The 14,984-nt window shown below is 41.3% G+C and overlaps 1 protein-coding gene across 1 annotated transcript in view; it reads left to right on the top strand.

The window, feature by feature from the left end:
- Window positions 1-14,623, top strand: part of INO80D (INO80 complex subunit D) — a 58,559-nt gene extending 43,936 nt beyond the window's left edge. Inside the window, exons 8-11 of the mRNA XM_032216447.1 lie at window positions 2,089-2,222; window positions 4,514-4,731; window positions 6,742-6,899; window positions 8,882-14,623. Of these exons, the coding sequence (XP_032072338.1) occupies window positions 2,089-2,222; window positions 4,514-4,731; window positions 6,742-6,899; window positions 8,882-10,053 (1,682 nt within the window). The 3' untranslated portion in view covers window positions 10,054-14,623. The remainder of the gene's footprint in view (window positions 1-2,088; window positions 2,223-4,513; window positions 4,732-6,741; window positions 6,900-8,881) is intronic.
- The last annotated feature ends 361 nt before the right edge of the window (window positions 14,624-14,984 follow it).

Below are 14,984 nucleotides of genomic sequence, written 5' to 3' on the forward strand. Positions count from 1 at the left end.
AGATGAATAGAAGATGGTACAGAAGACATATACTTAGTATACTCATACTTTTAAGTATGTGTTCTGAGCCCCAACATCTGTTTTCAATTCAATAATAAATGAAGCTTATGGCACTGCTCCTCATTAGGACTTCTGTTTGTCTTGCCTTCTTCATTTCAACAGTCTGTAGAATGGGAGAGAGTTACTTGCTGTTGATATTAAAGAAGTTAGTAATCCTTCCAGATCATTCAGATATTTTCATTCCATCCTTCATGTTATATGCATTAAATTCCTTTACAAATCCAGCAGCCATTATCTAAAGCATTGTCTGTACAAGAAACCAATCCCATGAACGATATTTATTTGTGCAATCAGTTATATCAGTAAATCAGCCTTTCTTTCACAGACCATAGATTTTATCATCTAGCTCCGGGATGGCGGACGTATGGCACGCGTGCCGCAGATGACACACAGAGCCATTTGTCAGGGCACGCATGCGCACGGTGGCCAGCTGAGGTCACCCTTTTTTAAAGCCATTTTCCGCCCTCCCCAGGCTCCAGAGGCTTTATAAGAGCCTGGAGAGGGCGAAAAGAGCCTCCCCCGCCCTCCCGGAGGCCCCCTGGAGGCTTCATGAGCTTGCCTGAAGCCTCTGGAGCGCAAAAACCTGGCCCTACGGGCAAACAGGAAGTTCAGGAACAAACTTCCGGTTTGCTCAGAGGGGCATTTTGAGTGCTCCGGAGGCTTCAGGGAAGCCTCCTGAAGGTCCCTGAAGCCTCCAGAGGGCCTCCGGAGGGGCAGGGGGGGGGCTTTTTTCGCCCTCCCCAGGCTCCTATAAAGCCCCTGGAGTCTGGGGATGGTGAAAAAAGCATGCAAAAAATGGGCGGGGGGGGAAGCACCTGTAATGCACGCATGCACACTGGGGGTGTGTCACACATTGCATTATAGGTGCAGCATGCCCGTGCACGACCCCCCTGCGCTCCCCCCCACTTATAGCATGCGAGCCAAAAAAGGTTCACCATCGCTGATCTAGCTTATGCTTTTAAACAATCCCTGGGCATTAGTTACATATTCTTACTCATTGTCTTGCTATACCGGACATAGCTATGCTCATATATCTGCTACAAATTGAGCAAGGAAACATAGCTAGAAAAAGAGTAAAGAGACTCCTAGTTATATACCTTTTATGAGCAATCTTAAGTTCAAATTCAGAATCCTATTTATTGATTTCCTCTCTGTATCATCTTTCAGAAAGACAGGATTTTTTTCAGGTTATATCTTCTGGAGATGATAGAAATCTTCCTTTTAATATATTATCTCATTTTCTATTAGTTCATTGAGCTGAGGTGGCGCAGTGGTTAAATGCAGCACTGCAGGCTACTTCAGCTGACTGCAGTTCGGCTGTTCAAATCTCACCGGCTCAAGGTTGACTCAGCCTTCCATCCTTCCGAGGTGGGTAAAATGAGGACCCGGATTGTTGTTGGGGGCAATATGCTGACTCTGTAAACCGCTTAGAGAGGGCTGAAAGCCCTATGAAGCGGTATATAAGTCTAACTGCTATTGCTATTGCTATTAGAAAATAATCTACTGATTATATTCTGCCTTCCTCTCACAATTCTGATTAAGAATTTTTACGAAACGAACACTGGCTCATTAGCAAAATACCTAGTTCAGTAAACCCATCTTAAGACAATAGAAAGTCATTGGCAGTTCTGTTGGAAGGCCAGAGCCGAGGTGGCGCAGTGGTTAGGGTGCAGTACTGCAATCCACATCAGCTGACTGTTATCTGCAGTTCAGCGGTTCAAATCTCACCGGCTCAAGGTTGACTCAGCCTTCCATCCTTCCGAGGTGGGTGAAATGAGGACCCGGATTGTTGGGGGCGATATGCTGACTCTGTAAACCGCTTAGAGAGGGCTGAAAGCCCTATGAAGCGGTATATAAGTCTAACTGCTATTGCTATAGTCTGCTATTAAATCTTCTAAATTTTGAAATACAGAAATAAATTACATTTTAAAGGTGTGGGGTTTTAAAATTCTTTGAAAATAAAGTTGTACTCAAATCTCAACACTACTGCATATTATTCTTTAAACTGGCATATATACATATATATAGATATCCTCTTGAATCGATCGCAGCAACTTTTTTCAAGTTGTACAGCTAGGTTTGCTGATGGACAGCAATGCTCTGTGCCCGTTTTTGACATTACACATCAGACCCCCTTATGTGAAGAACATGCCAAAAAAATGGTAAGTACATTTGATAGTCAAGAAAGAAAGGGGGAAAAAAAAGCTTTCCATGCCCACTCAGAGCAACAAAAGTTGTAGCAAACCAAAAGTTTTCCACTTTTACAGTTCTTTTCAGAAAGCTGTAAAATGGTTTGCCAATTATGATTAAAAATAATAGGATATCAACTGTCTTATTGAAGTTTAGTTCAAAAGTTCAAAGTTTAATGAATTTATATGCCGCCCAATCCCGAAGGACTCCGGGCGGCTTACATAAAAACACATAAAAACAACTCTAAAAGAATACTAAAAAATTTAAAATAGAGAGACAAAGCAAGTTAAAAAGACACATCATACTCTCAGCCTTAGTGGGGTTGGATCTCATTCAAGAGGTCAACAGCCCCAGGCCTGCCGGAATAGCCAGGTCTTAGGAGACTTTCGGTAGGCCGAGAGAGTGGGGATGGTCCGGATCTCTGGGGGTAGATCTTTCCATAGGGCCGCGGCAGCTACAGAGAAGGCCCTCCCCTGGGGAGCCGCCAGACGACATTGTCTAGTCAACGGCACCCGGAGGAGGCCCATACTGTGAGATCTTATCGGACGCTGGGAGGTATGTGGCAGAAGACGGTCTCGTAGATATCCGGGTCCTAAGCCATGTAGGGCTTTAAAGGTGATAACCAGCACCTTGAAGCGCGTTCGGAGATCAATAAGGAGCCAGTGCAGCTCACAGAGGATGGGTGTAACATGGGTGTATCTCGGTACACCGAGTATTGCTCGCGCGGCTGCATTCTGGACCAATTGTAGTCTCCGAACACTTTTCAGGGGCAGCCCCATGTAGAGCGCATTACAGTATTATTGGGATAACCAAAAGGATTATGGGAAGGTACTTAAGCTTCCTGTCATAGTATGATATGCTAGCTCCACTTACTTAGTTTTCCTACATTTCAAAACTTCTTTATTACAGTCCCTTAAATGTTTGATATTGACAAAGACACGTAAATTCTGAATGTCTATGGAGATTCTCAGTCCTCCAGGTCATGGTTGTCCCAAAGGTGCTTTCTCAAGAGGAAACTGGACTGTTTTTTTCCTTAAAGACGTTTCACTTCTCATCCAAGAAGCTTTTTCAGAGCTGAAGAAGCTTCTTGGATGAGAAGTGAAACATTTTCAAGGCAAAAAAACAGACAGTCCTGTTGCCTCCTGAAAAAGTACCTTTGGGATAAATTCCGAATATTGTTCTAATTATTTCTCATTAACTGTTACAAAGTAGTGATGTAGAAATTGTTCTGAGTTCAAAATGGTTGTTTCCTAGTCTGTTTTTGATAACTTTGAATTAAAAATGGCGATGTGTAAAATATTGTGTTTGGGGCCAGAAACATTTCCAGAATGATTGGAAATGCCTGCTGCAACTGTTTTTTTTAAAACTTAAATGGGGAATCTTGAATTAAAAATTGACATTCAGATAAACAAATGTTATGCATACTCCTATTACATAGCATATTTGTGGTATTTTCCATTTGTTCGGATAAGCAGGATCAATCCGATAACAGTGTGATATGCTAAACTGACTAATCCATTTGACAGAAAAATAATCTGATTATTTGCAACTTTAACCCCTGTGAGTCATTCTTTCTAATGATTTCAATATCATTATTTTTCTAGCCTTCAAATACCTGCAGATCTTATTTTAAATTAACACTTATGCCGTTACTATTACAATTGTAAATATTTTGGCCTCTACGTATGTTGTTAGCTCTCTTGCCCTTGCTATTGGTCAAAATGAGGTTCCTGGCTGGTTTTTCACATTGTCAGATAGTCTGAATTTTGTGATGTCATTATACTCTTAAAATCTCAAGGTAAAAAAAAATTTTTTTTTGTTTATTTATTTATTTATTTATTAAATTTCTAGGCCGCCCAATCCCGGAGGACTCCGGGCGGCTTACAAAGAAAGAAAAAATAAAAACAAAATAAAAGAATAATTTAAAAATTTACCAACACGCATACATTTCTAATCGGGGCTGGACCTTAGCAATAACAGCCCCAGGCCTGCCGGAACAACCAGGTTTTAACAGCTTTCCTGAAGGCCATGAGGGTGGGTAAGGTCCGGACTTCTGGGGGTAGCTGGTTCCACAGGGTCGGAGCAGCCACAGAGAAGGCTCTCCTCCGGGGACCCGCCAGCCGACATTGTCCGGCTGACGGCATCCGAAGGAGGCCCACCCTGTGGGATCTTATCGGCCATTGGGAGGTATGTGGCAGTCGGCGGTCTCGCAGATACGCTGGTCCTGGTCCTTGTTAACGTCTTCTCTTTCCCGCTCTGAAAGGATAACTTCTTGAGAGGAGACAGCTGTCGTAAAATTCAACACCAGCAGCAGAAGAAACCCAGGAAAAAAACGAAGCCCCCGGCGCTTACCAAAAAACACAAGAAAAAGAGACGACGGGGGCCACGGCGCCCCCAAAAGCCAATCCCTCCTGCTGTACCCCAAGGAAACCTTATTATGCCCACCAGCATCTCACTGCCAATGGAGATAGCTCATATACGGTCAGTGCCCAGCTCTGAATAAATATATAGGATATTTATTTACTCTTACCGTTTAGTGATCGTTTGACGGTACTAAAAAATGAGACTTATGAGTGGTTCTTGAATCTCCATGGCATCCTGCCTGCGGTCTCATGCTTGCCACTGGCTCAGGTGCTTGGCAACTGGCTCGCATTTACAACCGTTGCCATTTGCAATCTTCACAGTTGGCTTCTGATAAGCAACGGGAAATAAGGAAACCGGCAGGAAGTTGCAACATTACAGTCGTATGACATCACACTTAATGACTCATGGTGGTTTTGCTTAACAACAGCAGATAGAACCGATGTCTTAAGTTGACAACGGCCGTGTGACATTGTGCTTAACGACCATGCCCCTTAGTGATGGAGTTGCTGGTTCCTATTGTAGTTGTTAAGTGAGGACCTTCTGTACTGGAAAAAGCAGAACTGTAGCTATGCAGCTATTGCAGTGTTTCTCAACCTTGGCAACTTGAAGATGTCTGGACTTCAACTCCCAGAATTCCCCAGCCAGCGAATGCTGGCTGGGGAATTCTGGGAGTTGAAGTCCAGACATCTTCAAGTTGCCAAGGTTGAGAAACACTGAGCTATTGTATTTGAGCAAGACAAATTCATATGCTTATGTGGTTAATGATTATGAGTTCTTAATAAAATTGATAGTGCCTCAGTTTATTGACATGTAATGTAACAACCTTGGTGTCACACAAACTCCTAAATGTTATCAAAATCAACAAATATGTTCACTGACATGTACTAGTCCCGAAAGCAATCATTGTACAGATTTTTGATGCTCTACATTTCTTCTGGCTAGAAACTACTATTTATCTTATAGTTTAGTCTTAAATTCAAAGATAATTATTTTTTCATCAGTTCCTACGAATTTCTTCTTCTCATTTAACTTGGAGAAGTTAAAATAATACTGCCTACTAGCCCTTCAGACTGCATTACATCTCAGGAATGGAGCTGATATTTTAAAAAGTGGTATTAATTTCTCTTCTCCTGACAATGTCCTGTCTGAGTTAGAACATGATTACTAGAGGTCCCATGTCTATCAAAGAAAGCTATTTCCACCCATGCATGGTATGACCGATGGGTGTGTCCCACGTCCCTGTTTTTTTAAACACATGCTGTATTTGTACCTGCTTCTTAAAGCTATATTTGAATTCCTCTTGTCCAATGATATGAGTATGACAGTGTTACAATCTCTGACACAGATGTAGGCAGTGGCTTTTTCTGTGTCAATCTTTAGCTCAGCAGGCCTTCAGCTCTGATGTCAGCCCAGCGTGCGCGCTATTGGGAAAAAGAAGAGAGAGATATGGCTTATTCCCCTGTCACAAGCATTTTCTAATGTTAGGATTCAAGTTCCTCTCTTCTCTTCATGGATTTAAACTGTATTGGGGGAATTGTTTAAAAAGAGCCGAGGTGGCGCCGTGGTTAAATGCAGCACTGCAGGCTACTTCAGCTGACTGCAGTTCTGCAGTTCGGCTGTTCAAATCTCACCGGCTCAGGGTTGGCTCAGCCTTCCATCCTTCCGAGGTGGGTAAAATGAGGACCCGGATTGTTGTTGGGGGCAATATGCTGACTCTGTAAACCGCTTAGAGAGGGCTGAAAGCCCCATGAAGCGGTATATAAGTCTAACTGCTACTGCTATTGTTTAAAACATTTGAAAAGAGGAACAGACTGTTTCACCCTAGCTGGGTGATCACATCAGCAGTGGTTAGGGTGCAGTACTGCAGGCCATTTCAGCTGACTGCAGTTCTGCAGTTCAGCAGTTCAAATCTCACCGGCTCAAGGTTGACTCAGCCTTCCATCCTTCCGAGGTGGGTAAAATGAGGACCCGGATTGTTGTTGGGGGCAATATGCTGACTCTGTAAACCGCTTAGAGAGGGCTGAAAGTCCCATGAAGCGGTATATAAGTCTAACTGCTATTGCTATTGCTATCAGTACTGGATCTGGTTCTCCACCAAACCATTTGACCTCCTTCCCTGTATCTTAGGAGTCCCTCCACACCAGAGCTGAGTACAGATGAGCTGCCAGATGACATTGCCAATGAAATCACAGACATTCCACATGACCTGGAATTGAATCAGGAGGACTTCTCTGACGTCCTACCACGACTGCCTGATGACTTGCAAGATTTTGATTTCTTTGAAGGTACCGCCTTCTGTTTTGACATGACGTTCAGTGCTAACAGTAGGTGCCACTCAAAGCTGAGTTGTAAGATAAAAGGGTGACTTGGCCTTTTGGAACTAGTTGCAAATTGGCGAAACTGCTGAAGGATGGGAATGGAATAAGGAAATGGCTCAAGGTTTGTTCTAATGTTGCATGTCAGATAGATGTTATTGTTCCCTACCTGAAAGAAATCAGCTTTGAAGTAATGCGAGTTTACTACACTGGTCTTTTCCGCCTCACAAAACCACACTATATTTTCTTCCCATTTTACAATGTAGAGTTTTAATAAGCAGAGGTGGGTTCCTACCAGTTTGCACCAGTTCGGTATAACCGGTTCGTCAAATCTTCCGAACCGGTTAGAAGAGGTTCCACCAGTGGACCCGGAAAGCAGGCCACACCTACAGAAGAGGTTCCAAAATTTTTTGAAACCCACCACTGACACACACAGACACAGAGAGAGAGAGAGAGAGACAGACAGACAGACAGACAGACAGACAAACAGACTGACACAGAGAGAGAAAGAGAAAGAAAGGAATAAATAAATAAATAAATAAATAAGAAAAAAAGAAAGAATGAGAGAGAGATGAAAAAAAAAGAAAAAAGGGACAGAGAGAGAGAAAGAAAGAAAGAAAGAAAGAAAGAAAGAAAGAAAGAAAGAAAGAAAGAAAGAAAGAAAGAAAACACATGGCTGGCAAGCCACTCCCACCAGGTCACATGGCCGTCAAGCCACTCCCACAAAGGAGGCCACACCCACAGAGTAGGTTCCAAACTTTTTTGAAACCCACCACTGTTAATAAGGTACTATATGTAAAGGGATTTTGACAATATTAATGTTATGCAGCTTTTTATTTTTACATTTCTTTCCAGGTTTGAGGTTCAGTTGCTGATTTTGTTATTTACAAAATAATGTTGAAGTTTATGAATGTAAAGAAGGCTAAGTTTTTTAAAAAAGTCTTACAAGCAAAATGCAGCTCTGAATAAAATCTAATTGCAACTGTCCACTATGACTCTTACAAGTTTGCTATTACAGAAAACTGTCTTCCTTGAAGCACATTTTCCCCTCCCATGTACTTTCCATGGTGATAAGAACTTTCTCCTAGTTCTTCCTTTTATCTCGCCCCATTTCAGAAAGATGACGAGCACTAGTAGATAAAAAGGCTTTTTCAATCCTGGCTTACTTCCCCAAGGAGGTTTACACCAACATCACAATCTGCACTTAGCTATTACTTTAGTTGTCACATTGGAATCTAGATTTTCTTTTAAAATGTCATTGAATGTAATGTTACATATATTTTGTTCTGGTCTTACTTAATTTTTATTCAAGGACTTCATACATTTTACTTAATATTAGCTGCAATGCATAATTATTGGGAAAAAAATTGAAAGGTAATCGTATAAGTAAATGAGGGATTAGTATAAATATTGCATGGTTTTTGAAATAACCAAGAATCAAGTGCATTTTCTCTCTCATCCTTCTAGATGTCAAAATCTTAGTCTAAGTAGATCTGGCAAAACTGTTTTGTGTATACTGCATCCTGAGAATTAACTATCCTTATTGTTAACAAGGAAAGCCAGTATGATATTCTGGTTAAGGTGCTGCAAAAAACCAAGTTCTAGTCTTCCCCTAAGCATGGAAATCAACTGGGTGACTTTGGGACACTCATTCTCTCTCAGCTGTACACCGGAGAACTGGGGGGGGGGGGATGTCCACTAACACTCTGATCTGGATTGGTTTCCTATTTACACAAAAATAATATTTTCATTTGGTAAATCGTGGAGGCTCTTCTCTTGCAAGCCACAGATTTGGGAGTTACCTGGTTGACATCTCTGCTACATGAAATATCTTAACAGCTTGTCTCAATTGGTTGACATCTCCGCTACATGAAATATCCTAACAGCTTGTCTCAAGGTGTATGTAAGAGAGAGGCTAATTTTGTATTTCTTGGCTTTTTGTTTTGACGAAGGTAAAAATGGAGACCTCCTCCCTACCACCGAAGAGGCAGAGGAACTGGAACGGGCCTTGCAGGCTGTAACTTCTCTTGAGTGCCTGAGCACTATTGGTGTGCTCACTCAAACAGATGGTGTACCAGTTCAGGAACTATCAGACAGAGGAATAGGGGTGTTTTCCCCAGGTGCTGAATCTTCAGGAATTCAATCTTTGAGCCGAGAAGTCAATGCAGATCTAGGTGAGCTGCTGAATGGGCGCATAGTACACGATGACAATTTCTCTGGCCTGGATCTCGATGAGAACTTGCTCCATTCTGCTACCTTATCCAACCCGTCTACGCCCCTGGCAGGGCAGATTCAGGGGCAATTCTCTGCCCCAGCCAACGTTGGCCTTACTTCGGCTACTCTGATAAGCCAGAGTGCGCTTGGGGAGAGAGCCTTCCCGGGACAGTTTCAAGGACTTCACGATGGCAGCCATGCCTCCCAGAGGCCACACCCTGCCCAGCTGCTAAGCAAGGCAGATGACCTAATCACCTCACGACAGCAATACAGCAGTGACCATTCACACTCCTCACCCCATGGAAGCCATTATGACAGTGAGCATGTGCCATCACCTTACAGTGACCATTTAAGGTCCCCCAGCTCCACCTCTTATTCTAGCGATAATTTGGCAGCTACTTTCTCCACTGAGATGCCCATCATAGCACAGCATCTGCTCCCGTCGCAACTGGAGGTGCCGCTTAGCGGGGTGGTGAACCCCAGAACTCACTGGGGGAGTCTCCCTGTAAACCTCGGCGACCCTTCTCCCTTTAGTAACCTGCTCGGTGCCGATGGACACCTCCTCTCCACTTCCCTGTCCACACCGCCTACCACGTCGCACTCAGAGACCACCCAGCCGGCCTTCGCCACCGTGACCCCCAACAGCTCCAGCGTGCTCCCGGGGTTACCGCAGACCAGTTTCAGTGGCATGGGCGCTGCGTCTTCTGAACTCATGGCCTCCACTTCTCCTAAGCAGCAGCTCCCGCAGTTCAGTGCCGCCTTTGGCCACCAACTAAGCTCCCACAGCGGCATCCCCAAGGACCTGCAGCCCAGCCACAGTTCCATAGCTCCTCCCACTGGCTTTGCGGTAACAGGTGCCACAGCTACAAGTACCAATAATGCATCGGCTCCCTTCACCACCTCCAGCTGAGTTTGCCTGCCTGCGAATGACAGGCAGCGTGGGTACCTTACATAACCATCATTGCATCCTCCACCACCACCACCTTTTCTCGTCCTGGTTTTTGTCACCCCCTTCTTTTTAAAGACTTTTTTTTTAATTTAAAACAAAAAAAAGAGGGGCAAACGTCCTGATTCAGTACAGACCAGAGTTTTCCCGTTAAGCTCTGCTCTAATTATCCTATGTGCTGTTCATGTATTGGTGCTCATCTATTTCTGGCAGGTTGCTGTACTTACCCAGTTAATACTCAGCTAGGGGAATACAGCACAGATACTGGATGTCATTGATTTTAGTCAAAAGGAAGGTGTAAGGTGTATGTAATTGACCTTAGAATCAGAAATGAGAAGATACCTCAAATAAAACAAATTGCAAGTTCCTAAGGTTCAGATTGGACCGTCAGTCCCGCTGGCATCTGGGGAAGGAGAAGGAAATTGCTTTATTTTTTGAAGGTGTGGGTGGGATGAAAGTCAGCCTTTTAAATTTGATAACTGGGCACTATAGAATTAAGACAAGACCATAATCCAGTTGTTAATTTTGTCAGCTTAACAAGTGGGTTCTTGACCTGTGAGTTTAGAGGTGTGTTTGTATGTGTAAGTATATAGATGGATAAATGGCAATTCTTTTCTTTGTTGTCTTGAAGAAGCTCCTCAAACTAGTGACTGTTCATACTAAGATTGAATGAGAATATATATATATATATATATATATATATATATATATATATATATATATATATATATATATATATATATATTCATTCATTCATTTGAGTCTATTAAATAGATTGAAGATTGTTTGAGTAAATCCGATTGTACTTTTCTAGTATTACATCATCATAATTTCTCCCAATCTTCTCATAATCCAGCTGAAGTATTGAGGATCTGTTTTGTTCTGTTCTGTTGTGTTTTGTTTCCCCACCCCTCCCCCAATCAAATCTATATACGTTAGAACTGGTGGAATTATTTTGCATCATAATTGCCAGCTAGAGATATTTAAGACCCCCTTAAATTTTCTACAGCAGTAGAGAACCTTCAATTGTACTCCATTTCTATTTTACAAACAGGTTGGTATATTTTGGGAAATCAGGCATGGGAAAGAACCAACATTCTACACTGCTGAAGTTTTTTTAAAAAAAAAATTACACAAGGCATTCTTTTGCTTTTTATCATTGCTTTCCACTAATGTTGGATTGTTTTTAAGAACAGGTATTCTGTTTGTGTGTTTCATGCTCTTAATGCTGAAAACATGCAACTATCCAACTGTAAGGAATCTGTCAGCATAAGGCTGCCTTCTCCATGAAATGCTATTTATCAATCACATTCATCCTCATACCTACTTCTACCCCACGCTATTAACACTTTGTATTTCTGATTTTTGCTTCTTCAAAAAATGAAATTAGATTATGCATTTTACTTGTCATGAACTCAGATTCTTTTCAGTGGAAATAATCCTTTCTATCTGGAGTTCCCTCCTACCTTCATTGGGGGGGACATGGAAACAATGGCATGCCATTCTTAAGAACAGCCTTTGTTATATGTTCTGGCCGAAGGTTTAAACTGTACATAATTGCATCTAATTTTATAATATATTTTTTAAAAAAAAATTGAAGAGAAAGCACACTTTAGTATGTTGTTTTTATTGGTTCTAGATTAGGAACAGAAGCTATGATTTTTCTTTTGAGAGTGAATCAGCTATTTCCCACAACATATTTGGAATCCACTTTCTCTTGTGCTCACGTGTAAAATCTGACACAGATCCTTTTGCTCTCAAACTTTTTGAGGAAAGAGTTTTTTCCAGGAATTGCCTGTTGATAATTAGAATTATTGCCTTCTTTTAAAAAAAAATCTGTGCTGCTTATTATTCTGAAAAGATCAGGGAGTTAGGAGTTTGCCCTTGAAAAAAAAAATAATTACATAGCTGAAAACACATTTGTGCTTTGAATTTTGTGAACTCTTCCCTCTTTCCCTGCATTGAAATTGACTTGTATAATAAACATCTAAGTGTGATTAAAAATACATTTGTAATGTAAATCCTTTGAGTCCTATGAAGGAGCTGAAGTAAACCTTCCTTATTTTAGTGCATAGGGACACAAGGCACAATTCTCAGAATGCAATCGCTCCCCTCCAGGCCTTGTGTTTTGAACAAAGTTTAATTCCCCTTCTCCCCTACTTTTCACAAAATCTGAAGAAGTGAAATTATTTCCTCTTGTTTGGGGGTATGATAAAACGCTGATCAATGCCAGTTGGTTGCCTTCTTCCCCATATCTGAAAACGTAGCAGGATTGCCAGGATCCAATGAAGGGGGGGTCTCTAGCACACCCTCCCCCCCCCCCGCCCCAACATCATCCTCTTAAAAAGTTGCTTTTAAAAGTCAAAAGGAGAGCAGCATCTAAGGCCATAATGTGGTCGGTGGAAATTGGCCCATTGAATTCTTTCCCTACCATCCTCGCTGCCTTTAATAAACAAAGCTAACTAACACTGTTCTGGGACCCCTGATGATCATTATTCTGAATATAACCGAGGGGCTGTTTTGGGGTCAATTGTATTACCTATTAGGATAGCAATGAATGATCCCACCTTTCCTCACACATACAAAGTTTGCATTTGTATTCTTTCCCAGTTCATGGGCAAGGATGAATCCAGTCCGTTTTTGTTTCCGTTTTTGAACATCCACAACTTCTTCCCCCCGCAACTAAGGTTATTTGTTGATGCTGAACTTAGCCTGCTTCTATTAACCAAAGTTAAAATGAATAAGTAAATAAAAGTATTTCCCAAAGGGGAAAAGGAAGTTTCCCAAGGTGTCTTGGGAACCTGCAGATGGGAGGTAGAAACAAGGGAGGAGGCTTATCCACCCCACCTCACCCCACCCGTGATCAGCCATGATCTAATGGGAAGATTAAACCCAATAAAGGGAGAAGTCTGAATATTTGGGCAGATTATAGGCAAGGGTGGTCTTAGTGTAAATTAAAAACAGAAATTCAAACTAGGGTTTCTGATTCCTTAAGAAATTATCATTGTTGATAACAATGGATTCAGCAACAGCTCCTCTTTCTCCTTATCCCTCTTTCTTATTCTTACCCCTTGCTCTTGTTTATTGCCTTTTGAAACTCCCTCCCCTCCAGTCCAAAAAAAAACCCCTAGTTCAGAACAGTCGAAAGTCTTCAAATGTATTTCAACCAAATATAAATTTTCCATGTTGCACTGGAGACTTGCAGTTCCCAATTGAATCTTGGGAAGTTTCATTCACAGGTTTTGTTTTTATTTCACACACTTCCTGTTTTCATGAATTTCTTTTTGTTTTTCGGTTAAGGGGGGCCTGGACTAGCATCAGGTCATACGATATGTGTCATAATCGGAATATATTTCATGTGTGGTCAAGGCAGATATAATACGACAGAGTAAATGGCATTTCCCTGAAAAGTAGAAATGACCCTTGGAAGAGGAGGGACCAATTTTGCATTATTATTATTATTATTATTATTATTATTATTATTATTATTTGCATCTTAAGAAAATAGCTTGAAAATAATGCTTTCTCTGAATTATGATGCTCATGAGAAAAATTCCAAAATGGTTTTCTCCTAACGATCAGTTCTTATCTGATAAACAAATCCTACAGTTTTTGTACATCGATGTTGGGAAAAAAAGCTAAAACAAGGCTTGTGACTGAAAAACAACTTAATTTATTTCCGTGGCAAATTGATTTGCATAAATGGTGCCTTTCTTTCCCTTCTTTCTCCCCGCTGCTGTTCTGGTATTATGTGCCACTTAGCTTTCAAGTCGTCTCCAAGTGATAGGATTTCTAGAAAAGCAAAAGAAAATATTGTATAGCCTCCTCAGCATGGCCACTGGAGGGCAGCAGGTGGAAATATATATATATTATTTCCACTGTAGGGAATCTGAGATTTATGGACCCCCATTTGTAGTATCCAGTTTGACCTGAAATGTGAGAGAGACAGAGAGAGAAAGAGAGAGAAAAAAACACTCAGGGCTAAAAAAATAATAATGAAAAAAATAACTCGTAACTCAATAAATGTGCAGGCCTATATGTGTAATACACCTTTTCACACTCTAAACATATGAACTGGATTCGTATGTTGAGCTTTTAACAACTAATGTGTGTCTTTACTTTCTAGGACTGGTGGTCCATTATTAAATGTATAGGGTGGTAGTATCCCCAAATCTGTCTTGCCAGAAAAGTGTCACAACTTCTTTGTGCCATAGGCTGGGCTGAGTTATCTTGAAATAACCCCTTGACTTGCAAAAAAAAGAAAGAAACCTGGGGATGGATCTAGTTTGAGGAAGTGGGCAATTAGTTTGTGTAATAAAAATATCTGTTTCTCTTGAGAGAATGGAGTTGATTGTGGAGCAGTTTCTGCGAACAGCGATGCTGATTACTAACCAGTTTGGGGGAATGTCTCAGGGACTCCGTACAGAAATAAGAGCAGGTTAAAAAGTATTTTTAAGCAAGTAAATTTTGCAGAAATACCGAATATCATCCAGGTGCGAGCACTAGAAGGAAAAAGCCATGTTTTATTTTTGCAGCTCATAAAAGAGAGAGGTGTGTTTCTCTGTATGTTTGCGTGTATGTTTGCGTGCGTGCGCATGTGCATCATTCTCCTCTAGAAATGGTGCTGAAGCCCAACATACACAAACCTTTTTCTCCGCCGTGCTCAGCTTAAAGCTTTTCCCCCTTTTTCATGCCAAGGGGATTCAGAATACCTAGTGCAGGTTTTGAGTTTTTTTTTTTTAAAAAAATTAAAACAAAAGGTATATTAATTTATGCTTTAACATCACCTCATAAATTATTTATACTGAAAGCTATTGACTGTAACGGATTATGCTACAAAGGTGTTTTAGCTATAAAATTATATGCATTTAAAAAAAAAAAACTACATCCCCCCC

This window comes from Thamnophis elegans, chromosome 1 (assembly GCF_009769535.1).
Source record: "Thamnophis elegans isolate rThaEle1 chromosome 1, rThaEle1.pri, whole genome shotgun sequence".
NCBI lineage: Eukaryota > Metazoa > Chordata > Lepidosauria > Squamata > Colubridae > Thamnophis > Thamnophis elegans.